At 42.5% G+C, this 27,193-nt stretch overlaps 1 protein-coding gene across 18 annotated transcripts in view; it reads right to left on the bottom strand.

Moving 5' to 3' along the window:
- DAB1 (DAB adaptor protein 1) overlaps positions 1–27,193 on the bottom strand; it is an 863,435-nt gene that overhangs the window by 30,181 nt on the left and 806,061 nt on the right. For 13 of the 18 annotated variants that reach the window (XR_009210852.1, XM_058430794.1, XM_058430808.1 and 10 more), the window contains 2 exons: positions 5,736–5,786; positions 5,599–5,646 (listed from right to left, as the gene is read on the bottom strand). The exons of 3 other annotated variants lie outside the window; for them this stretch is intronic. Coding sequence is in view for 14 of the 15 variants with exons in the window: in XM_058430794.1 (XP_058286777.1) it covers positions 5,599–5,646; positions 5,736–5,786 (99 nt within the window). In the remaining variant the exon portion in view is untranslated. The remainder of the gene's footprint in view (positions 1–5,598; positions 5,647–5,735; positions 5,787–27,193) is intronic. 2 more of the 18 variants (XM_058430797.1, XM_058430803.1) reach the window with 1 other exon arrangement.

Here is a 27,193-nt window from a genome sequence, read left to right as displayed (position 1 = left end):
GCTCTTCCTTCGCTTTCAGCTCTCAGATTGAATAACAGTGCCTGGCACACAGTAGGGACCTATAAGGACTGATTTTCTTTCCAACTGCACAATAATTTTTTATAAATGTTCAACAACTGCTAGATCCTGGGCACTGTGCTATGCGCTGGGAATATAAAAATGACAAATGCCAACTCTCAGCCTGCAGAGAGTTTACAGACCGGTGGGGAGAACATCCAATCTGTAGATGCAAATAATCTCAGGTAATGCAGCAGAAATAGCAACAAGGGTCTCTACGGGGTGCTGTGGGAGTACCTAGAATGAAATTGATCTGGTTTGGCTGTGTCCCCACCCAAATCTCAACTTGAATTTTATCTCCCAGAATTCCCACATGTTGTGGGAGGGACCCACGGGGAGGTAATTGAATCATGGGGGCTGGTCTTTCCCATTCTGTTCTCATGATAGTGAATAAGTCTCACAAGATCTGATGGGTTTATCAGGGGTTTCCAATTTTGCTTCTTCCTCATTTTCCCTTGCTGCTGCCATGTAAGACGTGCCTTTTGCCTTCCACCATGATTCTGAGGCCTCCCCAGCCATGTGGAATTGTGAGTCCAATTAAACCTCTTTTTCTTCCCAGTCTCAGTATGTCTTTATCAGCAGCATGAAAATGGACTAATACAGTAAAATTGTTACCAGTACAGTGAGGTGTTGCTGAAAAGATACCCAAAAATGTGGAAGCGACTTTGGAACTGGGTAACAGGCAGAGGTTGGAACAGTATGAAGGGCTCAGAAGAAGACAGGAAAATGTGGGAAAGTTTGGAACTTCCTAGAGACTTGTTGAATGCCTTTGCCCAAAATGCTGATAGTGATATGGACAATAAAATTCAGGCTCAGGTGGTCTCAGATAGAGATGAGGAACTTGTTGGGAACCAGAGCAAAGATGACTCTTCCTATGTTTTAGCAAAGGGACCAGTGACATTTTGCCCCTGTCCTAGAGACTTGTGGAACTTTGAACTTGAGAGAGATAATTTAGGGTATCTGGTGGAAGAAATTTCCAAGCAGCAAAGCATTCAATAGGTAACTTGGGTGCTGTTAAAGGCATTCAGTTTTCTAAGGGAAGCAGAGCATAAAAGTTTGAAAAATTTGCAGCCTGACTATGTGATAGAAAAAAAAAAATTTCTCAGGAGAAATTCAAGCCAGCTGCAGAAATTTGCATAAGTAGCAAGGAGCCTAATGTTAATTCCCACAATCATGGGGAAAATGTCTCCAGGCCATGTCAGAGACCTTCATGGCAGCCCCTCCCATCACAGACCTGGAGGCCCAGGAGGAAAAAGTGGTTCTGTGGGCTGGGCCCAGGGTCCCTGTGCTGTGTACAGTCTGGGGACTTGGTGCCCTGTGTCCCAGCCACTCTAGCTGTGGCTGAAAGGGGTCAACGTACAGCTCAGGCTGTGGCTTCTGAGGGTAGAAGCCACAAGTCTTGGCAGCTTCCATGTGGTGTTGAGTCTACGGGTGCACAGAAGTCAAGAATTGAAGTTTGGGAACTTTCATCTAGATTTAAGATGATGTATGGAAATGCCTGGATGCCCAGGCAGAAGTTTGCTGCAGGGGCAGGGCTCTCAGGAAAACCCCTGCTAGGGCGGTGTGGAAGGGAAATGTGTGGTCAGAGCCTCCACACAGAGTCCTACTGGGGCTCTGCTTAGTGGAGCTGTGAGAAGAGGGCCACTGTCCTCCAGACCCCAGAATAGTAGATCCACTGATAGCTTGTACAATGAGCCTGGAAAAGCCTCAGACACTCAACACCTGCCCATGAAAGCAGCTGGGAGGGAGGCTGTACCCTGCAAAGCCACAGGGGTGGGGCTGCCCAAGACCATGGGAACCCACCTCTTGCATCAGCGTGACCTGGATGTGAGACCTGGAGTCAAAGAAGATCATTTTGGAGCTTTAAAATTTGACTGCCCCACTGGATTTCAGACTTGCATGGGATCTGTAACCCCTTTATTTTGGCCAATTTCTCCCATTTGGAACAGCTGTAATTACTCAATACCTCTACCTCCATTGTATCTAGGAAGTAACTAGCTTGCTTTTGATTTTACAGGTTCATAGGCAGAAGGGACTTGTCTCAGATGAGACTTTGGACTGTGGACGTTTGGGTTAATGCTGAAATGAGTTAGGACTTTGGGGGACTGTTGGGAAGGCATGATTGGTTTTGAAATGTGAGGACATGAGATTTGGAGGGGCCAGGGGCAGAATAATATGGTTTGGCTGTGTCCCCACCCAAATCTCAACTTGAATTGTATCTCCCAGAATTCCCATGTGTTGTGGGAGGGACCCAGGGGGAGTTAATTCAATCATGGGGGCTGGTCTTTCCCATGCTATTCTCATGATAGTGAATAAGTCTCATGAGATCTGATGGGTTTATCAGTGGTTTCTGCTTTTGCATCTTCCTCATTTTCTCTTGCTGCTGCCATGTGAGAAGTGCCCTTTGCCTTCTGCCTCTCCCCAGACAAATGGAACTGTGAGTACAATTAAACCTCTTTTTCTTTCCAGTCTTTGGTATGCCTTTATCAGCAGCGTGAAAACAGACTAATACAGAGGCCCAACCAGCTTTTGGCAAAGTTTAAGAAGGTTTTCTAAAGGAAATAGCCTAGAGCTGAATCCTGAAGGACAGGAGCCATGTGACCAAAAAGAGGAGACCATCCAGGCAGAGGAAACTTCTTAAAAATGGCCACAGGCCCAGAACAGAGTAGGTAGGTGGTAATGGAAGCAGTTCACTGTTACCAACATGAAGGTGGGAGAGAGGAGGCCAGTGTGGTGGACAGGTGCAAGGTTGTGGTGGGAATTTCATACATTTCCCAGCCTTTTCCATCAATTCTTGGCTATCTTGTTTCTCTTTCATACAGTAACAGCCCAGCAGCTGATGGGAATGAGGTGGACAGCACACAGGTGCTCTCTCAAATCTTGCTGGACTTGAAATGCTTTTCTTTGGTAATCCTTCTCTAGCATGTTAGCAATATTTTATATTATTTGGTGAAGCTATGCTAGTCTTTAAGACCCTTTTCCAAATTCATAAAAGGAATAACTTTATTTAATCAATTCACATGAAGCTTCTGGGCTTCTTTGAGACTGCAACTCTATGCTTTTAAAATGGCCCACAACTATTTTCAGTGTTAGGAAAATATTAAAATGAAGTTATTAATTAAGTCACACAATTTACATGTGTTGAACTCATGGCATACTTTTACTAACATCATAAATGTAATTTATTGGCTAATTTTCTCCTTAAGCACAACTTTTAAAATAACCTTCATACTTGAGATATAGACTTTCCTTTTGCAAAATGATTTTCACTCAAGGATTAAACGAGAAAAACATGCAGAGGCATAAAACATAGATTGTTATTTCATTCCAGTGGTTTGCTGTTTAAAGAGAACCTTGAGTTAATTAAATTTTATAGAAAAAGGGGATTCTTGGGCCATAAAATTAAAAATAATCCTAATAACCATATGTGATCGAGAATCTGAAATAGTATCTATTTTCACAGGCCTCCTCCCCATCTTAACCCCAGTCCTTTTATTTGTAAGCTAATAAACCATGTTCCATCTGATAATACTGCTCTAATGAATCATTTTAAAAGCCTCAAGAGAATAAAACTAACAATTCACATTTGCAAAACACTTTATAGTTTGCAATACACTTTCAAATACATTATCATCGTGTTTGATACTCACTGAGCCCCGTAAAGTCAACAGCATAGGCGCCATTGTCACTATCTATGTTTCACAGATGAGCTAGCCGAGGCTGAGGTTAAGTGACTCACCTCTGATCAGTCGGCTAAAAGCAGCTGGGCTGGACTTGACCCACACACCCTCCAGCATCTTGTTCATCGATCCATCACTTTACCAAACCTTAGTTAGCCTTGCTAAATAGTGGAAGTCCAACTCTAAAACATTCTCTAACCAGAAATCTGGGTTGCTAGGAGGTCTGCCATGATGCACATCCATTTGAGGTCATTTGGAATGTCAGCTTGAGATGTCTACTCGCCAGAGAGTAAGGCCCTTCCATTACTGGCATTTCAAATGTCTGCTGGTAAAGAGAGATGTAGCTGGAGATGGCAGTTTTGCCCCTTTTTTAGCCCTCTGGGCATTTTCCAGGGGTAAGAAGAGTGACATTGGAAGGTGTACAGGACAGTGAAGGAAAAGTAGCTTCGATGTTTAGGGAGGTAGTCCCCCAGTATCTCCATCAGGCCTGTTCTCTCCCCAGTCATTCTTTGATACGAACAAGTGATGGTTTTTCAGTAATATCCAGTTCAAGATCAGTATACTGATCCTTCCAACTAGATCACTGCAACTAGACCCCTAGGCCTTTCCTAGAGAGAAATTCTGAAGGCACCACTGATGGAGGCTGAGATGTCATGGCTGACCCTGAAAACACCTTCTCACAGAGCCATTCCCTATGTTTTGGCATCAGTTGTTCTGTGACCCTTCAGTGGGCAGACATGGGAGTTCCTACCTTGGATCAGCTACCAAGAGCAAGGGCTACAGAGATAGATAAGGCACATTTCTGTTCCTATTGTCATAAGCCGGCTGTTTTATGGAAAGACAGACCCAGAGACACAATCAATGGAGGAGAGAAGCACAGGCGGTTATGAAAGAAGAGGCCATCCCAGGGTCTGACATGTGCTCCTCCTCCTACCTAGAACACTCCTTCCTTCTCCCACACATCCTTCAGGACGCAAATTAGAAGGCTTTCTGTTTTGTTTCCTATGAGGTGGCTTCCTAAATCAATTTGTACCCTATTCCATCGCCCATGATACTCCCAGATCAGTGGTTCTCAACCTTGGATGCACATTGAGATCAGCTGCGGAAAAATTACTGATGCCTGCTTCCCTCCCCTGAAGATTCAGAATTAATTGGTTTGAGGTAAAACCTAGTCACTGGAACTTGGAAAGCTCTCCTAATGATTCTGATTTCAGGCCATGGTTGAAGATTTTCGTCCTAGAGGTTTCCCAATTCTGTATTTAGGAGTGGTAATATTCATTGGCTTCTGTATCAATCAATTTGAACAGATGTTGACTGCAACCAATATATTTATACCAGGTTATACTGACTGAATAGCAACCTCACCTGTTTTTTATTCCCAGCGGTGTACTTGGCACGTCTTGTTCATGTATCTGAATTCCTACTATATCATGATATACTACATATACTACACTACGCTAGGCGAGGCTCTACTGTCATATCTTATCCCAGGCAGTGTTGTGCTATGTTACACTGTGAGCTTCTTTAGGAAAGCCCCTTTTCTGCATCTCTAGCATCTATTAGGATGCCTGGGACATGTTAGAGGTTTGAAAAATATTGCTGGATGAAAAGAAGGGGTGCTATCTCCCCTCCAACATACACTTTTGTTTACACACATACACACACACACGTGTACATACACTCTCACTATTTGACCTCATGGCAGGGCCCACCAATAGTCTTCCTGGGGATATTTGAATAGGTACCTACTAGAGCAGGGCAGGGTAGCAAGTCTGCCATTCATGCAAGCTGGATGAAGAGAATATGGAATGCATGAGTATGAGCAGAACAACCTCATTTAACACAAACCTCAAGGCCTTACCTTTGTTGCCTCAAAAATCTCATCAAAGTCCGTGGGCAGGTTTCTATTCTGTAACCACAAGGCACGACTGATGAGCATGAAATGAATGATGAGATAATGACATGAAACAGTTAACCAGAGAAGGCTCTAATTCTTACCGGGGTGGCTGCAGCAAACCGTTTTTCAAAATCCTCAAACGAATAGCCGTTCTGAAAGTGGAAGGGATGATGAATGAGGATGAAGTGAATGACACACAAATGACATGGATTTATGAGTTTAATGATGACAGTATCTATGGTTCACACTTCCATGGTCTCAGTAGGCGGGAGCTGTTTCCAATGTCTGTGAAAATCTTGGAATGTGTTTCTAGCATAAGCAGATGATAAAACATGGGTCTGATTAGGAAATACAGCAATGGTAAATTTGTAAGTTTAAAGTCCATCTTCCTGCAATTATAGACATTGCCCTGCAGTCACAGACATCAGCAGTGGTTATGGATAAGAGCATGATGTTTACACTCGAGATTTTTCTTTTAAAAGAACAGAATGTCATCTTGTGCTTTAGCCAAACTTTACAGCTGGTTTTCATGTGTTTTTATACATGTTGTCTTCTCTGCTTGAAATGCTCTTCCCCTCGGCCAGGCGCGGTGGCTCATGCCGAAAATCCCAGCACTTTGGGAGGCTGAGGCAGGTGGATCACAAGGTCAGGAGATCGAGAACAGCCTGGCCAACATGGTGAAATCCCGTCTCTACTAAAAATACAAAAAATTAGCCGGGCGTGGTGGCGGGCGCCTGTAATCCCAGCTACTCGGGAAGCTGAGGCAGGAGAATCACTAGAATCCAGTAGGTGGAGGTTGCAAGTGAGCCGAGATCGTGCCACTGCACTGCAGCCTGGGTGACAGAGCAGACTCCATCTCAAAAAAAAAAAAAGAGAAAGAAATGCTCTTCCCCTCAACTCTGCAAGCTCAGTGCTCCCCAAACCCAAATTCTTCAAACCCAGCTCAAAAGCCACCTCCTCCGTGAAGAGTTTCTCTATCTTTTGAACTGAAATCCTCCTGAGTGTCCTCAGTACATTATCTGTGTCTATTACACCATGAACTTCCTCAAGTAGCTGGTAGAGGGTCTCCTTCTGCAGCTGGTAGAGGGTCTGGCACATAGCAGTCCTCAAAAATACAGAAATGAATGCACGTTCTAGAAGTAGCTGGCAGTGGGCAACATTTAATTGCTTTGTTAACTTTGTATTTTATTGTTTATATTACACATTATAGGTACGTATAATATATCATATACATGTATATATTAATGGCCATGTTCTGGTCTATATGTACAAGCTAATTATTCTTTGGATGATTTCCAAATAGTAAAACATTAACATAAATCTGTTAATATGGACATTAAAATGGAGTTACTACACATGAATAGTTTTGAGGAGAGCTTTTGGCCATGGAGGACTGGGAAAACTATCACCCATAGCCTCGTAGTACTGCGCTTTGTCAGAATTTGCTTTCACCCTGTCTATAGCACATGTGACTGTTACTTCCCTCAGCCCCAGTTACAGAGTGCAGAGCAGAGCAGAGTGGAAGAATCAACATGCCCGGGCCCACTAAGGCAGAGCCTTCAGGTCAACCACCAACCACCTGTTTCCACCAGCCCATGGTTCAACATGACTTAACTGTGGCTTCAATGAGAGGAAAAGCCACCACATCAAATGACCATAGACATTATTATTATTATTATTAATATTTGGCCAGAGGTGGGGAGAGGTGGTGAGACAATATTAGTCTAAGTGATCCTATAATCTATGGTGTGGCCTAAGAGGTTAAGGTTATGTCGCTACATCCTTTATAAATTCACACACTCCTAGCAATTTATGGCAGAGCCCCTACCAACTAGCTCTGGGTCATAACTTTTAATAAAAACATTTTTTAGTGTCCAAAATCTCATTACGTCTGTCCAATAAAAAAAAGCAAATGGCTTCAGAGCATGATGGATGAATTAAATAAATTTGAAAAACAGCCTGTGGTAGAGGCTCATAAAACCCCCCACCATGTCCCATATAATGAAAATGTGGGAGGATAACCAGTGTCAGCATGAGTGTGTTGTCACCTTCCTGGGAAAGGAGAGGTGGCCTTTGGTGAGGTGTGGAGCTGAGGTGTGATGAGGCGATTTCTTTGAATTCAGTTGAAGCTTGGTCTGAGCAGATGAACAAATGCATTTTTTGGAATCACACAAATATGGACCGGGTCCTGGCCACATCAGGCCATGGATGTGCTGGCCATGTAACCCTTGACAAGTCGATTAACCTCAGTTTTCTCATCTTTAAGGTGCAGTGGGTAATGACATCATGGCAAGTTTATGGAGCAGTTTAAATGAGATGTGTGTGCAAAGTCTTGTTTGGTGTTTAGCACAGAGTAGATGCCCAAGGAATAGTAACTATTAATTATCTTCTCCGATTTTTGGCTCATTTCAGTAATGCACATGCACTTTTTTTTTTTTTTTGAGACAGGGTCTCACTCTGTCGCAGGTTGGAGTGCAGTGGGGCGATGTTGGCTCACTGCAACCTTCGCCTCACAGGCTTAAGTGATTCTCCTGCCTCAGCCTCCTGAGTAGCTGGAATTACAGGTGTGTACCACCATGCCTGGCTAATTATTGTATTTTTAGTAGAGATGGAGTTTTGCCAATTTGGCCAGGCTGGTCTCAAACTCCTAACCTCAGCCTTCCTCAGCCACCAAGCCCGGCCCCAAGGCACATATTTTTTAATATTAGGAAATTGTTATTATATAATATTTGGAAATAGAAATGAAAATCTTTCCAATGGCCTCTCTTTAGAAACCACCTCCACTCAAGAGCCCAACACTTCCTAGACCACCCATCCTTACTCCTGAAACCTTCAATCCATTCTTGACTCCATCTTCTCTCTTTTGCCCTGCTCTTGGCTACAGTCTTGCCTGATCGTCTTCATCCCATCCATATCTTTTTTTTTTACCTTGTGTCTACCTTACTGTTCTAACTCTGGCTCAGTCATTTCTCAGAGCTGCTCTCTTACAGCTACCTGTTTGGGGAAACCTTTGGAGACACCCAGTGCACTTCCTCCAGCCAGTGCGGAGATGCTTCCAGCTAATAAATACACTTTTTCCCAGGTGATTCTTATGGACAGAAACTGATCTACTCCCCATTCTCTCCAAATTGCTAAATCTTGTTTTACCCACAATTAACACTTGAGTTTTAATTCATTTATATTAAAGTCTTTTTTGTTTTGTTTCTTACAGATTTTTTTCATACTATCATAGGACGTACACAGTTTTGTATTCTTTTAAAAACTCAACATGACATCAAATTTACTCGCAACTAAACTTCCAGTGAGGAAATATAAAAGAAGATATTCTCTCATGTTGTTTCAATATGGTTCTGGCTTGAATCGTCATTAAAACACTGAAATAAAGTTCCCACAGGGAGTTTATCTTCCTATAATCTCTTTTCGAAACAGTGGGGACGCTATGATTCCATTACTGAGTAAGGCAATGAGGAAGACAAGATTCATGTTATTTTTACAGGAAAAATGACAGTGGATAAGGGACTTAGGATAAAAAAAATCTCACAAAGGAAGAAAACCTTTTTTATGGCTTCCAAATCAGAAAACTGCTGTGGTTCTCACTCCTGGCTGCACAGTGTAATCCTTTGGGGCAGCTACTGATGCCAGAGCCACATCATCAGAGATTTGGATTGTACTGGTCTAGGGTGGGGCCCTGGCATCAGCAGGTTTTACAAGCTCCCCAGGTGATGCTAATGTGCAGCTGGATTTGCAAATCACCGTGCTGGGGAATAAACTCTCAGCAGGAATAATTAGCAGAAGGTTCCTAGGAAAACTGAAGCTGCCTTGATTGATTATGCAATTGATTAATTTCTTCAATGAACATTCACTGGGTACTTTCCACATGCCATGTCCTGGCTGGGCACTGGCGATACCTAGATGAATAACACATAGTCCTTCTTTTCATAAGGTCAGAGCAGAGCTATGTGGTATGATCTTTGTAGCTTGGGGTGGACAGTTGTGGGACAAGGACCACACAAGGCTTCTAGATCTAAACTCAGAGCTCAGACCAAGGCTGAAAAAAACAAAACAAACAAACAAAAGACCAAAAACAAACAAAAAAACAAAAAAAAATTCAATTATCCATTTAGAAGGCTCAAGAGAAATGGATTAACTTAAGTGATTTGTAACTGCACTAAGGTGGGTACTATTAAGGACACCTACTGATTCCAGGCATCTGAATGCATGTTACCTTTCCCTAATGAAGGATTTAACAAGGAAGACACATGCTAATGAAGACTAATTCCTTCTAGGGTATCTAGGACTTTATGCTCTTTATCACCTTTACCCAAGAGTGAAAAGCCACTTTCCCATTTCTTGGTAGACAGAGATGGGAAAGCTCTGTTTGGCAATTGAAGAACAAGGGCAAGTGGCTTGAGATGGGGAATAGAAACTTTGATTTTAATAAATGATCTCTAGACCAGGCCTGTCCAATAGAACTTTTTGGGATGATGTAAAGTTCTCTATCTGTGCTGTCCAATATAGCAGTCAGTAGATACATGCACACTTTAAATATGGCTAGCATGCCTGATGAACTAAATTTTAAATTTTATTACATTTTCATTATTTTTTATTTAATAGCTTCATGTGGCTAGTGGCTACAGTATTGGACAGCATGACTCTAGATAAAATACATTAAAAAATAAACTTCCATTTAACTGGGTGCTTCCTAATTACTAGACATAGTCCTTCCTTATATATTCTCTTCTATTCTTTTAAAGAATATCCCATATTTGTATTGAATGGAAGAATTCTATGGGAAAATTGACTTCTTTGCTATGTCTAGACAGTACCATGAAATCAAATTCAGTTTGCAAAAGCAGCAGACTTCTTCTAGCTATAAGAGGTTTTTTTCATTGCCGGAGCTAAATGAAAGCCAGCTATTTGTGAAGTTTTTTAGAAGAAAGTTAAGATTCATGTTTCAAATGGAAATCCATGAAGCTTCATTAGAACTGAAACAAAATGGAATCCCATTTAATGCCAAAATGTGCCAGGCCTACTGAGATTTGGGGATCGGTGGTCTTGCTGGACTCAATACCTTGATCTAATAGAGAAATTGGTGCTGCTTTGAGGTTTTGTCTTTATAATGATTGAGACGTTGCCTCTAATTACTACAATTTGGGCCTCACTTTAGCAGCTAATAGTCCTCCTTCTTCCAGCTTCCAATTCAGGAGGATCCCAAAGGTTGTACAGAAGGTTGGAGGATAAAGGGAAATGCTTCAATCTTACAATAAAAGTTACATCTTTCCTTGAAGTGCTCACACGTGTAATATATCCACAAGTCCTTGAACAACAAAATATTTACATCCAGATGCTTACAAATTAAGCTGGTTCTTGAAATGTTCTTTCTTAATATGCAAGGGGAAGTTTGGCATGGGGAATGTTGGTGCAAGGATTTTGCTGGCACCTTATTGAGACATTGCAAGAAAGGCAGAACCCAGTGGACAAAGTTCAGGGTGCTAAGCTGACCTGAACAGGCTAACGCAAATGACAGGGCATAGCTGTGGCTAAAGCCTCTGTCTCTGGATTCTTGGCCTTCTCAACTTTCATCTAATGTCAAGAAAACTAATTTGCTTGCAAGTGAAAACACTGAGTACTTTTAAAGTGAGAAATATGATGGTTTCAGGAGAGGCAGAGTGAGGGAATGAAAAGAGAGATGTGGGGAACAGTAGTTTTCAGTTCAAACTGCTGCTCCATCACTGGCATTTCCTTGAATAAAGTTTATCATTTAAGCCTCAGTTTCCCCCTCTGCAAAAGAGGGATAACAATGCTTACAATGTGGGCTTGCAGAGAGGAAGCAGTGAGAAGACTGATGTATACGAACATAGCACAGCAACTGGCAGAGTAAAATTTCAACAGGTGTCATTTCCCTTTTGAAAATTACAGAAAAGGAAGGAAGGAAGGGAGGGCAGGAGGAAGAATAGTCATGGAATTATTTGCTTGGTAGGTGAGGGTAGACAGGTGCCAGGTCATGGCAAAAATTTGGGTGATATTGGTTTAGGGAAGGGATGAAGTCACCTGGAGAAGAGGCTGAAGATGCGTTGTAGTCTTCACAGAGCAGATGCTCAGTCAAAGCAGCTTCTGCTCTTGGACCTTCCCCCAGTTTTTAACACTGGCAAGGCTGGACTGTTCTAGGAGTCTGCCTCATCATTCCATCCACCCCACCCTTTCTCCTTCCCACTCTTCTTCCTATCCATCCCTTATACCTATTTTAGAACTCAGATTGTAACTCCATGTTTTGATGCTCAGGTTTTCTAAAAGCCAGTCAATATTTTCTTGAAAATATACATGAGGTTGCAGTTGGTGGCATGATCTGCAGGCAGAAGATGATTATGCAATAAGCTACTAATGGCTAAATGAAGTCTGACCTCAGTAACAGTGATAAAGGAAAGGAGATATCAATTGTGATGCCTGAGAAATGATAGTGCTGGTGTTATGGGGAGATGGTGGTAGTTCCAGAGATGTCTGTCCTAAGACTGTGATCATTGGTCATCCATTCATTTACTTCTATTTATTAAATATATATGATTTACTGAGCATCTATAAACAAAGTCTTCTACTACATGAAGGAGATAGAAAACAAGAAATTATACAGTTTGTGTTATCAGTGAGATAATTCACATAAAACCTGTAGTGTATATAGGGCCCAGCTCAGAGTAATGACAAGATTCATGCTAGTGGTTACTAGTAATATTGTCCTTATTATTAAATACATGGCACCCAACCCCACATTGTGGGGCTGGGGAAGCTGGGGGCAGCATACATTTTGAGCTGGTGGCAGTAGCAGCAGTGGGAATTTGATGGTGGAAATGGTGTTGTCGTGGGATAGAGGGCAGTCATCATAAAAACAGAGATGATGACATAGCGCTCTCTGTGCTGTGTCATCATCATGATAGCCAAGATGAGGCCAGGGATGGAAATTAGGAAGAAACATTGAAAACACCGTCACAGACACAGAGCTCTCTAGAAACACTGGGAAAGACTATATAATTTACACACTCGTAGAAGCTTCCTGATTCTAATCCATGACTTCATCTCAAAGATCTGACATTTGACAAGGAGGATTTTAGGATTCAATGCCCTCTTCCCTTACCTTAGCTCCTTTGTGAGGGGAAGGATCAGGCTGCAAGATGGCATTGCTACTTTAATGGCTTTTGATAGAACAAACAGATATGCACAGGTATAAATATGCACAGAAAACCAGAAACCAAAGGGGAAACATTTCTAAAAGCTTGCAATTATTTGTTTTTAATGGTCTCTTCCTATCTCCTTTTTTCTTTTAAAAACCTATTATTCTAGTTCCACATTAGCAAAAACTCAAGGATTTTTCAAAAACTCCTAACAAGATTTGGCATCAGTTCAGTACTTTGAAAAGGGAGTGAATTAGAATTACAGTAATGTGAAATTGGCTCCCATCAGCAGGATGACAGGATTCAACACACTTTTGGGGAGGAGGGCAGGGGAACTTCTCAGAGTCAGTCATCTTTCTTTGCTGCTGTGCCTCTCTTGGAGGGGTTACCACTGCGGTCCAGATGGCATCCAAATGGTAACAAGAAATATTGGAGGGAGCTGAAATCAAGCAAGAGTAGCACAGGCTCAGGCTGAATGCAGAGCAAATCAGAGGAAATCACAAATGGAGAGATGTCACAGCAAAGGAAAAAATAGCCAGGAGGGCTTTGCCTGCTGCTCTGACAGCCGTTCCATGCAAAATGTTTTTCCTTTTCTTCTCCAGAGGAATGCAGATTTTACATACTTAGGAATTCATTTCCTCATTCACTTCTTCATTCTTGGATTTGATTATCAAGGCATTAATTTAATTAAGGAATAAACATTTCCCAAATGCCCATTATGAACCAGGCACTATGCCTATCCTGTGAGCACTGAGATGCTGTCCATTCTCTGAGTTGTAACAGCAAAGTTAGGGAAACTGGAGAACACTAATTCAATTCAGAGTGTGAGAAGTGCCACAACAAGGGTACTAGGCTGAGCATTTTTATAGAGCATGTACAAGTTCATTGCGGCTGTGCTGTTCCCGGGACTGAAACCAACTCCATGTGAATAGCCAAAGCAAGAATTCCGTTTTTATGTGAGTGGAATTGGACTCGATTACTATCCTTGAATTTTTCTTTGTTGTAACGTTAGGGAAATATCCATCTCAATAAGACTGAGTTGAAGATTACCCAGGATAAGATTCAAGGTAACAGTTGAGCATGTGCCTGACAAATAGTAAGACTTCCATTAGTGTCTGATTATTTGGATCTTCTATTAAGTCAACAATTCAATACAGTATCCTTTAGGAATATGATGATTTTGTAGCACCTACTTGATGGTATTTTGAGCTGTTTTAAACATTTCAGAATTGCAGAATAGAATTAGAAGAGACTACAGAAATCTCTAACCCAACTCATCCCTGTATTTATTTCAAATCAAGAAACAGAGACCTTCAACTTTCTCAAAAACACATGATAATAATAGTGATAGTAATAGTGGCAGATTTGGGATGACACAGCAAGTTCCCAACTCCTGGTCTAGTTCCTTTTCATTCCACCATGGTTCCTCTCACAGTTGTATAGATTAAGAGGAGACCATCAAGAGTCAGAGCAGAGAAACCTAGCTCACATTTTGTAACAAGGAAACAGGCTCAAAGGAAACCCTGGCTTGCTCATAGGGAAACCCAGCGAGGGAAATGGCTACTTCCTAGAGCTCTGAGGATCGAATGAGGCAATATTCACAACTAGATGACCTGGAAGGCAGCCTTAAGGTTTGAAGTCCAGAGGATATCTGGAAGGGCGTTATCCTCAACTGTTTTTGATTGATTGTAGAACTTGAAAATAGTTTGTGTGTGTCTTAACATCACATGCCCTCTGAATAAGTCTCTAGGTATATTCTTTACTGTCTCAGGCCTTGGCATAAGACCTTTCCTCTGTCTGATTGTGATTTCCATTTTTATTTATCAAGAAAACTATAACATACCCCTAGAGGACATGTTAGCTCCAGTTAGCTCTTCAAAGCCTTCCTCCATGACCCTCAGGATGGATTAGATGACTACACTTGGCATCACACGTGTCCAGGTACAATGACTGTTACCTTCTCTCTTTTCTACTATAGCCTATGGCCTTGTAGAGGCTCTACTTCCTCATATGGGAAACTGTCTTATTCATCTTTGATTTTCTAGTACCTAGATGGCCTAGTGGTCAGCACACAGAAGGAAATTATATTGAATTGATACATTTTAAAAAACAAAATGAATACATGGATGAACTTGTTTATATAATACAATAGAAAACTGAACAGAAAGAAACTTGGTGATAGCATGACTTATTATATGGAGGGTATGGCATTCCATATGTTGTTTTCAAATGCTCAGCATGTAAGTGCATGCATGCACGCATACACACGATCACACACACACATACACACACACACACAATCACAGAGATTTGGCATTTGTTATTAGGAACTCCAGAAAAAAGCTGTCACATCTACCCTGCCATTTGGCCAAATGAGGCTTTGCAATTAGGGTAAATTACTCCATTTCTAACTTCAAGGAAATACTAGGCAGAAGTTCCAGAAAAAGTTATAAGAACAGGGATATGATGCCCTCCTAGCCCTACTCATATCTGGATGGCATTTTCAACTGACTCTTCAAGCTCCTCCCCAGTGAGACCCATCAGTGGTTCTAGTGTGTCAGCAATCTGAGATAGTCTTCGCTACTGAAAGTCTTGCCAATATCTGATCAGCACCCTTTTGGATTTTAGCAATTAGTGGGTGACTATATCCCATAATTTTCAGCCTCTCAAACTTAACATGTCCAAAGAACTTTTGATCTCCCCATACGTGTTCTTTCCTTGTCTTCCAGTTTCTATAAAGGCCACCAACTCACACCCAGATGCTCAAGTCACAAGCTACTTTAGATTCCTCTCTCTCCCACACTTTGACATGCAAGCTTTCATGAAGAAATGCTGATTCTATCCCTGAACATGTCCCAAAGCTGTCTGCCTCTCTCCCTCTTCTCTGTGGCATTCTCGTTTGCCCGAGTGCTGCTTCCACTTTTGCCCACTTAAGTTAATCTCCCAAAGAGAGGTCAAAGTGGTCTTTAAAAAAATATCAGATGAGGCCAGGTGTGGTGGCTCACGCCTGTAATCCCAGCACTTTGGGAGGCTGAGGCAGGCGGATCACCTGAGGTCAGGAGTTTGAGACCAGCCTGGCCAACATGGTGATACCCCGTCTCTACTAAAAATACAAAAATTATCTGGGTGTGGCAGTGCATGCCTGTAGTCCCAGCTACTCAGGAGGCTGAGGCAGGAGAATCACTTGAACCCAGGAGACGGAGGTTACAGTGAGCTGAGATCGTGCCACTCCACTCCAGCCTGGGCGACAGAGCAAGACTCCTTCTCAAGAAAAAAAAAAAAAATCAGATGAGGTCTCTTATTGCACTTGGAATAAAATCTAACCTCCTTGCCACTGCCTACAAAACCATCCACACTTGGGGTGCCACCTGTTCTAAACTTGCCTCCACCATTCTCCCCTTTCCTACTGTGTTCTCCCTTCACTGGCTCATTCCTGCCTCAAGGCTTTTGCCCTTGTCTTTCTCTGTTCCTGGCACACTCTTCATCTGGTTGGTTCCTTCTCCTAATTCAGACTTGGGCCAGATGTCACGTCCTCAGGGAGACCTTCTCTGATTCCACCTAATGTAGGAGTAGCCCCAGCTCTTGTTCATTGCCTTGTTTGGTTTTGTTTCAAGCACTCACTGCTCTGTTTGTCTGTTTCCTTTTCTGTTGGCAGCCTTTCCCCGTGGAAGGTGACCTGGGTTGGGACTTGGTTTGACTTGTACCTGTGCCTAGTTCCGTGCTTGACACACAGTGGACACTAGACCTTATTTGAAAAATGGATGAAGGAAATGCTTGAGCAGAGCAATGCATAAGTGACCAGAGACCGGTTCTAGGAGGCACCTTACAGTATTGCAGAAACTATAAAATGATAACAAAAAAGACACTTCATGCAAATACTACAGGGAAAGGGAACTCTATGTTTGCCACTTTGACATCTGTGCTCTGGCCTCGGGCTTCTTTTCCTACTTGTTCTGGTGCTGGACACCTTATATCTGAGGACCTTGTAGCTAGGGAACGAAGAAGGCATAGTTAAGGAGATCTTACCATAGATACCAAAAGCAGAAAATGTCTTTACTCACACGTTTGCTATATCTGTTCTATGAAAAACCTTTTAAATTAAAAGTAGCCCATATCTCCTTAGTCAGGTCACAGGTGGTTGGGATCATTATTTCTCGTTTTGACAAATCCACAAAGAAGACAAAAAAAGTACATTCTGGACTCAAGAGGAAGGAATGGGTCTCAGGGTAATATTAAGACCTTCTCTCTTCTTGACCAGGTAGAGGTCGCTAAGGACAATAATAATTATAGCTAATGCTTAGATGAAACTTCCTCTGTATGAACCAGACACCATTCTATGTTCATTCATATATTAACTCATTTAATTATTGCAACAAATGTGAGGTGCTGTTACTTGCCTTGTTTCCAAGAGGAGGAAACCAAGGCACAGAAGGTTTAATTAACTTGCCCAGGGTCACACAGCTAGTAAATGACTGAGCTAGAATTTTCACCTAGTGGGTTAGCTTTGGAGTATGTGCCCATAACAATTATGTTATAGTGAGGAGAACAAAAGGTATATGTTTTAAGACTAGGGTGAGTGGTTAGGGTTCTGGAAAGGGCAGCCATGGTGGGCAGTTTAGGAGCTTGCCCTGTTCCAGTTCAACCCAATCCTCTCTTGCAGGACCATGGCCAGATCATAGCATAAGGGCTATCCCTATAACAAGGGCAGGAGGAAGGAGGCGACTGTGGAAACAGCAACATAGAAACTGCCAAAGGGACAAGGCTATAAGGTTTTAAAATATAAGAAATTGGGGTGGCGTCTGCGCATGGTGGCTCATGCCTGTAATCCCAGCACTTTGGGAGGCCGAGGCAGGCGGATCACTTGAGGTCAGGAGTTTGAGACCAGCCTGGCCAACATGGAGAAATTCTGTCTCTACTAAAAACAAAAAAATTAGCTGGGCATCGTGGCACACGTCTGTAATCCCAGCTACTCCGGAGACTGAGGCAGGAGAATCACTTGAACCCGGGAAGCAGAGGTTGCAGTGAGCCGAGATCACACCACGGCATTCCAGCCTGGGTGAAACAGCGAGACTCCATCTCAAAAAAATAAAAAAGGAAAAAGAAAGAAAGTGGGGTGGGGAACCCTGAGTATTGGGCTGACAGCATGTAATGGTGAGAAAATGGATAATTCTAGAGATAAGGACAGCAATACTGCCAACCTGGTGGAGAGAAACATAATGATATGCTGACGGAACTTCTATGATAGGCAGGAAGATGGGAGGTGGAGAAGAGAGAAAGTGTTGTAAAAAGTGAGAGTGAATGTCACCTTAATAGGAGACCTTTCTTTCAGCATAAGTAGAGAAGCAAGGGGTTTATCCTTCACAATCAGACTCTATTTCCCTCTCCTTAGCATCTCAACCTCAATGTTCTTATCCATACAATGGAGAAAATAATAGTTGTCATCTTAATTAAACTGGATAAATTTAGTTGAGAATCTGAATCAGCTGGGGGAAATTTGTAAATCTCCTTTTATGTATAAATAGATGCAAGACTTACGAAAGCAGATCTATCAAATTGGGGCTAAGGAAGTTGTGTTTTTAAAAGTGTCACGAATGATTGTTAAGCAATGAAGTCTTTGGAATCCCTGAAGTAGATACAGCTTGCCAAGCACTAAGCACACCTGCTGGCCCCTAGTAAGTGCTCAGCAAATGTTAGTTTCTCGCCTCCTTTCTAAGTCACTGCAAAAACAAGTTTTGTATCCTTTGGGTTGTGACTGTCACCAATATATATTTTCTTATTCCCCATGATCATTTATTTAGCTCTTGCTCCTTTTTTTTTAAACTAGACTTTGTTCATTATTCTTCTGCATCCACTAATAATGGCAGTTAAGGAGAAAGAAAGAACCTCAACATGATGATTTATCCAGAAAAGCTGAATTACTATACCAAGAGAGAATGAGTGCCAGCATCAATGGATATTTATGGGGAAACTGTATATTACAGCTCTGCTCGTTAGAGATGCTGTAGTTAAGGTTCTGTGAATGTTAATGATCTGTATTAGAGGAATAATGACAGACTCACAGCAGCAGCAGCAGTTAACAGATACCCCTGAATCACATTTTCTCACCATGTAACAGATCTCCAAGTAATCTGATTTATGTCTACCAAAGGAGGAAGCATGCATCACGGAACCTGCATCTTGGAAGGAGTACTATTGTTGCTTCAGCACAGGTAGCATTATGGACAAAGAGTTTCAGGGACAAGAAGGATAGAAGCTTCTTGCCTTCTGTTTGAAATCTCACATGTTCTGGTCTCAGAGGCAGTTTGGCCCAGCAGGAAGAGCAGTCACCAGCTTTGGGTAGGATGACCCTAAATTCTGGTTTGCCTAACACAGCTGATATTTATGCCTATTGTCCTGACATAATTGTTAATAGCAAACCCTTTTTCACTTTCAAGAGTGCCCCAGTTTGGATGATAAACTAGGTCACCTGGTTGTAGGGTCAAAGAGAGGTAGATTAGATTCTTAGTTATGCCTCTTCTAGCTGTTCTACCTTATTTAACTCCTCTAATCTTCAATATCCTTTATGGTAGAGAAGAGACCTAATCCCAACAATAGTTTGGGAGAATAACAAAATAGCATATTAAGTGCCTAGCACAGTCCATTGCTTGGTGAGGTTTCAATATTTGGTAGTTACAATTGCTTGTTATCCCTGTCTGTTAAGGACTGGATGTTTGGGTCCCTCCCAAAATTCACATGTTAAAGCCCTAACCCCTAGTGTGATAGAATTTGGAGATGGGCCCTTCAGGAGGTAATTAGGGCTAGATTAGGTTAAAAGGGTGGTACCTCATAATACAATTAGTGGCCTTATAAGAAGGGGAAGAGATCTCTCTTCCTCTCTCTGTTCCCACCCCCTCACTACCAGATCCACATTCTGAGGAAGGGCCACATGAGGACATAGCAAGAAGTTGATGGTCTACAACCCCAGGAGAGACCTCTCACCAGGAATGGAGTCAGTTAGCACCTTGATCTTGGACTTCACAGGCTCCACAACTCGAGAAAATAATTTTCTGTTGTTTAAACCACCTAGTCTGTGGTATTTTGTTATGGCAGCCCAAGTGGATTAAGACAGGGCCCCATAGCTATGGTGCAGCCCCTGCAGGTTCAGCCCCATCCCAGGCTCTCAAGTTACACTTGATCTTGTTGACACTATTGCTTGAGCATGGAGAACTGCAGGCCCTCCAGCCCCATGCTCTATACACCAGTCTTCCTTCCTCCGGTAGGCTAAAACCATCTTCGTTACTGGGGCAGGTCTTGCTCATCCTTATATCTCTTAAAGCACTTGGTATAGTCCTTTGTCTACATAATAGTTCATAATAATAACTCTGGCTGACATTTATTGATTGAGCACTTACTATATGCTAGGTGCTGTTATAAATATCTTATGTGCATCACTTTATTCAATTCTTAAAAGAACTCTATGTGGTAGTTACCACAGTCATTATCCTCATTTTACAGATGAATACACTGAGGCACAAAGAAGTTTAAATAACCCACCCAATGTCCAATCACTGGTAAGGAATAAAAATTTCAAGCCCAAATAGTCAGGCTGCAAAGCTCATACTCTTAACTGTAATACCATGTTCCCTATCAATTAACCAGTCCATACTCTATATCAAAGACAAAAGTAATTATATCTCTTCTTATTTAATCCACATAATAACCCAGGGAAGTAGCTCTTTCCATCTTGTTAACTTGTCACTAAAAATCCAAAGGATAAAGCAATCTTGCCTAGAATCACACAGCTAAGAAGCACAGGCTCCAACTAACTTCAAATTTCATGTTCTTTCTGTAGTTTTATAGCCTCCCAAAGAGCGGGCTCCCAATCTGTGTTCATGAATTACAGAATAATGGAGTCTTAGATGGGAAATAACCTGAAAAATGTCCTCATCTGTCCTCTTTACTTCTCCTACCCATGTAATAATGAGTGGATTATTCTGGACAGTAGTTTTCATACTACCCTCTCTGGATCTCTTCCCTTCTAGAACTTTCTATCTTTCAGAGTTAGTAGGTGGGGGGACTTCCAGGTGAATAGGTTTTGAGGCTCCAACTTAGCTTCAACTATATCTCCTCTTTCATCTGTTTATATAGCAGGATACCAGGCATGTTTCATTTGAATAATTTTGGGAAAAGTTTGAAGGCTACTCTTCCAGGGGACCAGTGGCCTGCATTGTAGCAGAGAGATAGGGTGATTACTGTTGTTCAGACATGCTTTCTTTACAACACACAACTGAGCAAACAAGACAGCAGGCAACTGCATATGTGACCACTTATCCCTTTCCCGATTTGCATTTGTGGAAAACAAGTTTCAGATTTAACAGCGAGTCTTTTACATCTCTGCTTGACTCCATTAATGACAGCTCAGTTTTTCAACGTTGCGAGAAAAAGAGCCAGATATCATTCAGAGTGATAATCTGACAACCCAAATGCGAGTCCTGGACTGAGAACAGAATGGAAGATGAAAGGAATTAATGCTGTCTTTGGCTAGAACCTGAAGACAGCAGGTGGAAAGGCTGATGTACAAACAGTCTTAGAAGTTAGAGACATACTTTGGTAGGCCAAGGCAGGCAGATCACGAGATCAGGAGATTGAGACCATCCTGGCTAACATGGTGAAAGCCTGTCTCTACTAAAAATACAAAAAAATTAGCCAGGCATGGTGGTGGGTGCCTGTAGTCCCAGCTATTCGGGAGGCTGAGGCAGGAGAATGGCATGAACCTGGGAGGCGGAGGTTGCAGTGAGCAGAGATCGTGCCACTGCACTCCAGCCTGGGCGACAGAGCAAGACTCTGTCTCGAAAAAAAAAAAAAAAAAAAGAAGTTAGAGACGTAAATTCCCATGCATGTAACTGACAGAGCCTACAGGGAGGAGACAGGGTGCTTGGTCCCTGTCTTCTGGTTACCTGACCTTCCAAAGCATGTCACCTCAGAGCTAGCTCTGGCTCCCTGTTTGTCTGATCCCGGTCATACACTCAAACTCATCTCGCTCTTTCATCTGCAATGCCTGCCCCTAGGCTATACCCACAGCAGCCCTCACATGCCTCCCTTTAACCTCTTTGCCCTCAGACCCATTCTTGCCCTTCCTCTAGTTTGTGCTGTAACACAAGAGGCTGATTACCATAAACTGCATTGCCTGAGCTCCTTTGCCAACACACTTCCACTTTGATTTGGTCAACAAGGAGGCAGTAGTTGGAATTTGAATAGTGGGTAGAAGGAAGAAGCAGTGAGTTCTCTCCCAGCTCTCTTCTGGCAGTATTTATGGCAGTGGTTGAGTTTCCTGCATGGGTTTAGCTTCTACCAGGCAGCCCCTCTCTCTGTGCTCTGGACCCCCACTGGACAGCTCTCTCTCTCTGGTCCCAGTGCCTGCTGGCTCTGCTAACACTGTCTCCTCCGTCCTTCTATCCCTAAGGACAGTAGCCACTTCTGATTATTACTACTCTGGGTGGCCCTGCTGTCCCTCGTTTGGTTTTTCTGCTCTTCTAACACTAACTAGTTCCTCATATTAGATCCCCTCTATTAAACTACCTGGCATGGGATCTGTTTTTCTGACTCTATCCTGAATGGATACACTTAGATAATTCCATTAGCTTCTTAATGGTCTCCCGACCTGCCAAGCCACCTGCCACAAGCCACCAGAGGTATACCAAGAAAAGCAAAACTGATGTTGTCATTCTACCACCTGAAAGCATCAGTGACTTCCTAGCAGCTCCCAGATACTCAGCACCACATTTCAGACCCTTTGCTCATTGGGGGCTTCCCTTGGCATCCTCATCTCCTCTTCCCATGGAGGCACCCTATGGTCCTGCCACCTCAGACTTAGTCATCAGCCCCTGCGATATGACAGGCTCTTCTACATTGCCATGCTTTTAAACATTCAGTTCCTTCTTCCTGAATACTGTTCCACCCTTTCTCCAGAGACAAACTCCCAGCATCTTTTAAGATTCTATTCAAGCTGTATACCCTGGGTGAAGACCTCATTAAACTCCTTCAGGCAGTTTACTGCTCCCACACTATGCTCTCATAGCATCTTGTACACAGCCTCTCACACCCTTGATTATATGAATCACAATTATTTTTATAGGTCTATTTCCTTGAGACCATGACAATTCTTAAGCAGCCTATCTTTATATCCCTAGTGAAGAGAATGTTGTCTGGTAAGGCACAGGTTTTTAGTCAATGTTTGCCCAACGGAGGAATAAATGAAGAAATAGAAATTGTAAGGGAACTCAAATAAAATAAGGGTTTCTAGCAACTGGAGCTCTGGGATTACAAAAGCAATGAAGGTCTGTCATTGTAGGTATGTGAGATCAAGCCCAATATTCAGCAATGTTCATCCACACCTATCAAAAATATTCTTGAGGGATTCTTGCATTGGAGGAGACGCGAAACCAAATAACCTCTTTTTAATGTTGCTGTTAACTCCAAGACTCTAGAAATTCAGGATTCTATCTCAGGACAATGTTTGTTAAGTATGGCTAAAAGAAAACTCATCTAAGAAACATCAAAAGGGACAACCTTATATTTCATTTGTGGGAATATGCAGATTCAAATTCCCTTCCCTCACTTCAGTACAACCTCCTCTTGTGTGACATCTATGTTAACTGCATTGTAATAATTATAATTTTTCTACAATGTGGTGCTTAATGAGGAAGTGAAATTGACAAATGTTCAGACAAGATTTAATCCAATTAACCAACATCTTGATCCAGATTTCAAACTAAAGGAAAAACCAACTGCTCAACTGTGAATGAAAATTTATTTGCCATAAAAGATGGGAGTTGTGTGGGGGAAGTAGGGAACAGTTGTCCAGAGAATTCTTGCAATTCTTCACATTAATGGATTGAAGCTTCCAACATGTGCGGCAGGGAAAATGAATTAAATCTAAGGCAAGGAAAGTCAACCAAATACTGATTGCCGGGGGATAGGGGGTTTGCAGGATGGGATGCCGGGTGGCAAAATGAGAATCTTTCTAAGCTTGAGAGGTGAGTGGCTTTCATTAGATTTGTTATCTGGGGTTCCCAAACATCTCTTCAACATCCAGTATGAAGAAAGCAGTGTGGCAGACAGAGTGAAGTTTCAGGGATGACTTAGACATGGGCATGCCTGCTTGGAACTCAGTCTAAAGAAGGAGAGAGATGTTCACAGCTAGCCGGGGAGTGCTGGGCCTCATAAGGTGCTCATTATAAAAACTCTAGAAACAGCAAATAATGGAAGATGAACATGAGGCTGAGTATTAATTCCAACTAAGCTAAGGGTGAGGAGATGGAGGGCTGTACATTTCCTTTCATCATAAAGACAGTAGGTTTTAGTAGAAATTGTTTGCGCCCCTGACTCAGAACAACCTGGGGTTCAAATTCTGGCTCTGCCAAGTACTAGAGCTTTGTGATTGTGGGTGAGGTTTATGACCTCTTTAAACACCAGTTTCTTTACATGTAAATCACGTCTACCTGCTAGGGTTGTGATTACTGGAAAAAAAAAAAAAAAAGCTGAATCAAGAGCCGAGGCTGTCCACGGCAGACAGCAGATGCTCAATGAAGTCTAGCTACTTTTTCTACAGCAAAATCAACCTTAGATTCTTAGTACGTATGGTTAGTGGCTTGGCACTATACAACAAAGAAAGAAACTGAGTCAAAGGCTGGGATGTCATATCTGATCATCAGAATTTTTATCATTTTCTCCCAGGATATCTCCTTTTCAGGGCACACCAGATAGTTCTGTAGCCCTGATTTCAAGCTCTCAAGAAAGAAACTAAGGAGAAACAGATTTTCTAGGCACATACTCTGTGTCCGATGCTTGTTCGGTGAGGCGACTGGATTACAATACTTGAGAAAGTTCTTTGCATCCAAAGCACTAAGTTCAGAAAGCAACACCATAACTCACTTCTGTGCATTTCAGAGTGAGCTACTTTAATGTCAAGTTATTAACGGTGAAGACAGGAATGGGGCCACTGGGGTATCTGACATGGTAGCTGAGACACTGGGAGCAAGATATTGAGATAAACACTGGCCTATATAATGAACATGGTGATGAATGGAATGGGAGAGTAGATGAATAATTCTAACATCCACTAGGGCAATCGCCTTCATGACATAGGAGTCCCTTATAGAACCATTGAGCCATTGTTTGAATACTCTTAGGGGCAGAGAGCTCACTACTCGATGAGGTTGTCCTTTCCCCTGAAAACAAGCTCAGATTATCTGAAATGTTTTTCTTACATTTAGCCCGATGTTCACTCTCTTATTATACTACTGTGCTCTTCCCCTTAATTGTGAAACGGCCTGTAAAATAACTAGAGGCAACTAACACATATCATCCCTAGGTCTTCTCTTCCTCAGGGTTTTATAAAAGCACCTTCCCATCTTCTTTGCAGAACCTGCTTTCACACATATTACCTGTGAGTCTCACGGGGTCCTGAGATGTCAGTAGTGGATGGCCACTATTCCCATTTTGCAGATAAGGAAAATGAATCTCAGAAAGTTGAAGTGATCAACAAAGATCATACCCAAAGTGAAGAAAGAATCTTGGAGGGGTCTGATCATTCCTTTCAATTTTGGAATCCATGTTTCATCAAAAGGAAAATTTTTTAAGAAACAGAGACAGGGTCTTGCTTTGTCACCCAGGCTGGAGTGCAATTGTGCAATCATAGCTCACTGCAGCCTCAAACTCCTGGGCTCAAGTGATCATCCTGCCTCAGGCCCCCGAGTAGCTAGGACTACAGGCATGTATTACCATGCCCAGCTAATTGTTTTATTTTTTGTAGAGATGGGGTATTGCTACGTTGCCCAGGTTGGTCTTGAACTCCTGGCCCCAAGAGATCCTCCCACCTCCACCTCCCAAAACGCTGGGATTATATGTGTGAGCCACCAAGCCTGGCTGTCATTAAAAGGAAATTAATGTCAAATCCAACTGATCAATTCGAAAATCTCTGTCTTTCCTGTTCACTACTATGCCAACCATCTAAGAATCTCTCTCTCTCTCTCTCCATATATATATATTTTTTTTTTTTGAGACGGAGTCTCACTCTATTGCCCAGGCTGGAGTGCAGTGGCATGATCTCGGCTCACTGAAACCTCCGCCTCCTGGGTTCAAGCAATTCTCCTGCCTCAGACTCCCGAGTAGCTGGGGCTACAGAAGTGTGCCACCACACCTGGCTAATTTTTGTATTTTTGTAGAGACAGGGTCTCGACATGTTGGCCAGGCTGGTCTTGAATTCCTGACCTCAGGTGATCCACCCACCTTGGCCTCCCAAAGTGTTGGGATTACAGGCATAAGCCACTGCGTCAGGCCTAAGAAAGTCTTTTGAAGGCCAAAAAAATTTCTGCTAGAATTCACTGACTGGTTATTACTGATAATTAGAAAGTCTTTTATGCCTAATACAACTATATAAAAGGCTTTGAAACTGAAAAATTACAAGGAGAAGGATAAAATATCTTTTTCAGCCATAAGAATATTACATGGGGGAATGAAGAGAGGGGAAAAGAAAAGCGCTAAGTATTTCTCACGTGAAAATGACATAAGTTACACTAAGGTTAAGGTCTGTGTCGTTGAAACAGTTGTCTGTGAAGGTTAAGTTCTACCAAGTTCAGTGTTATAAGGTGTGATAGAGTCTGAAATAGGCACTTGAGTGGCCCTGTGAATGCAATGCTCTACTCACAGTCCCACTGTGGGACCTGAATCATGTTCAATGGCTAACAGGGTGCAAAAAGCACTAAATAATGAATGCAGTAATGGAATGCTCAGCAGACACCTTCCTCTCCACTCAGGAATGTGCTTTTTTTTTTTGAGATGGAGTCTCGCTCTGTCACCCAGGCTGGAGTGCAGTGGCACAATCTTGGCTCACTGTAAGCTTCACCTCCCGGGTTCACGCCATTCTCCTGCCTCAGCCTCCCGAGTAGCTGGGACTACAGGCGCCCGCCACCACACCTGGCTAATTTTTTTGTATTTTTAGTAGAGACGGGGTTTCACTGTGTTAGCCAGGATGGTCTCAATCTCCTGACCTCATGATCCGCCCACCTTGGCCTCCCAAAGAGCTGGGATTACAGGTGTGAGCCACGGCGCCCGGCCAGGAATGTGCATTTTTAACAGTCACAAAAAAGTCAGGATATCTGCCTAAAGAACATGTCTAGCATTATCAGCCCGAAGAAACAAAGACTACGTGTATTTCCCAGCTCCTTGAGATGGAAATTGGTGATAAATTAATCAGCTCTCAGCACTGCTGAGTAGAGGAAGTATGGACTTGGCAGTCTCAGTGATCTGCCCAGAAGGTACTTCCATTTCTCCTTTGCTTATTCAAATCTTACTCATCTTTCAAGGCTTTGCTCAATTTCTTCCCTCCTTTCTGAAACCTCCGTGTCTCTCCAGCT

The sequence above is a fragment of the Hylobates moloch genome, unplaced genomic scaffold (assembly GCF_009828535.3).
Source record: "Hylobates moloch isolate HMO894 unplaced genomic scaffold, HMol_V3 SCAFFOLD_18, whole genome shotgun sequence".
Lineage (NCBI taxonomy): Eukaryota > Metazoa > Chordata > Mammalia > Primates > Hylobatidae > Hylobates > Hylobates moloch.
This window is presented reverse-complemented; position numbering and strand designations above follow the sequence as displayed.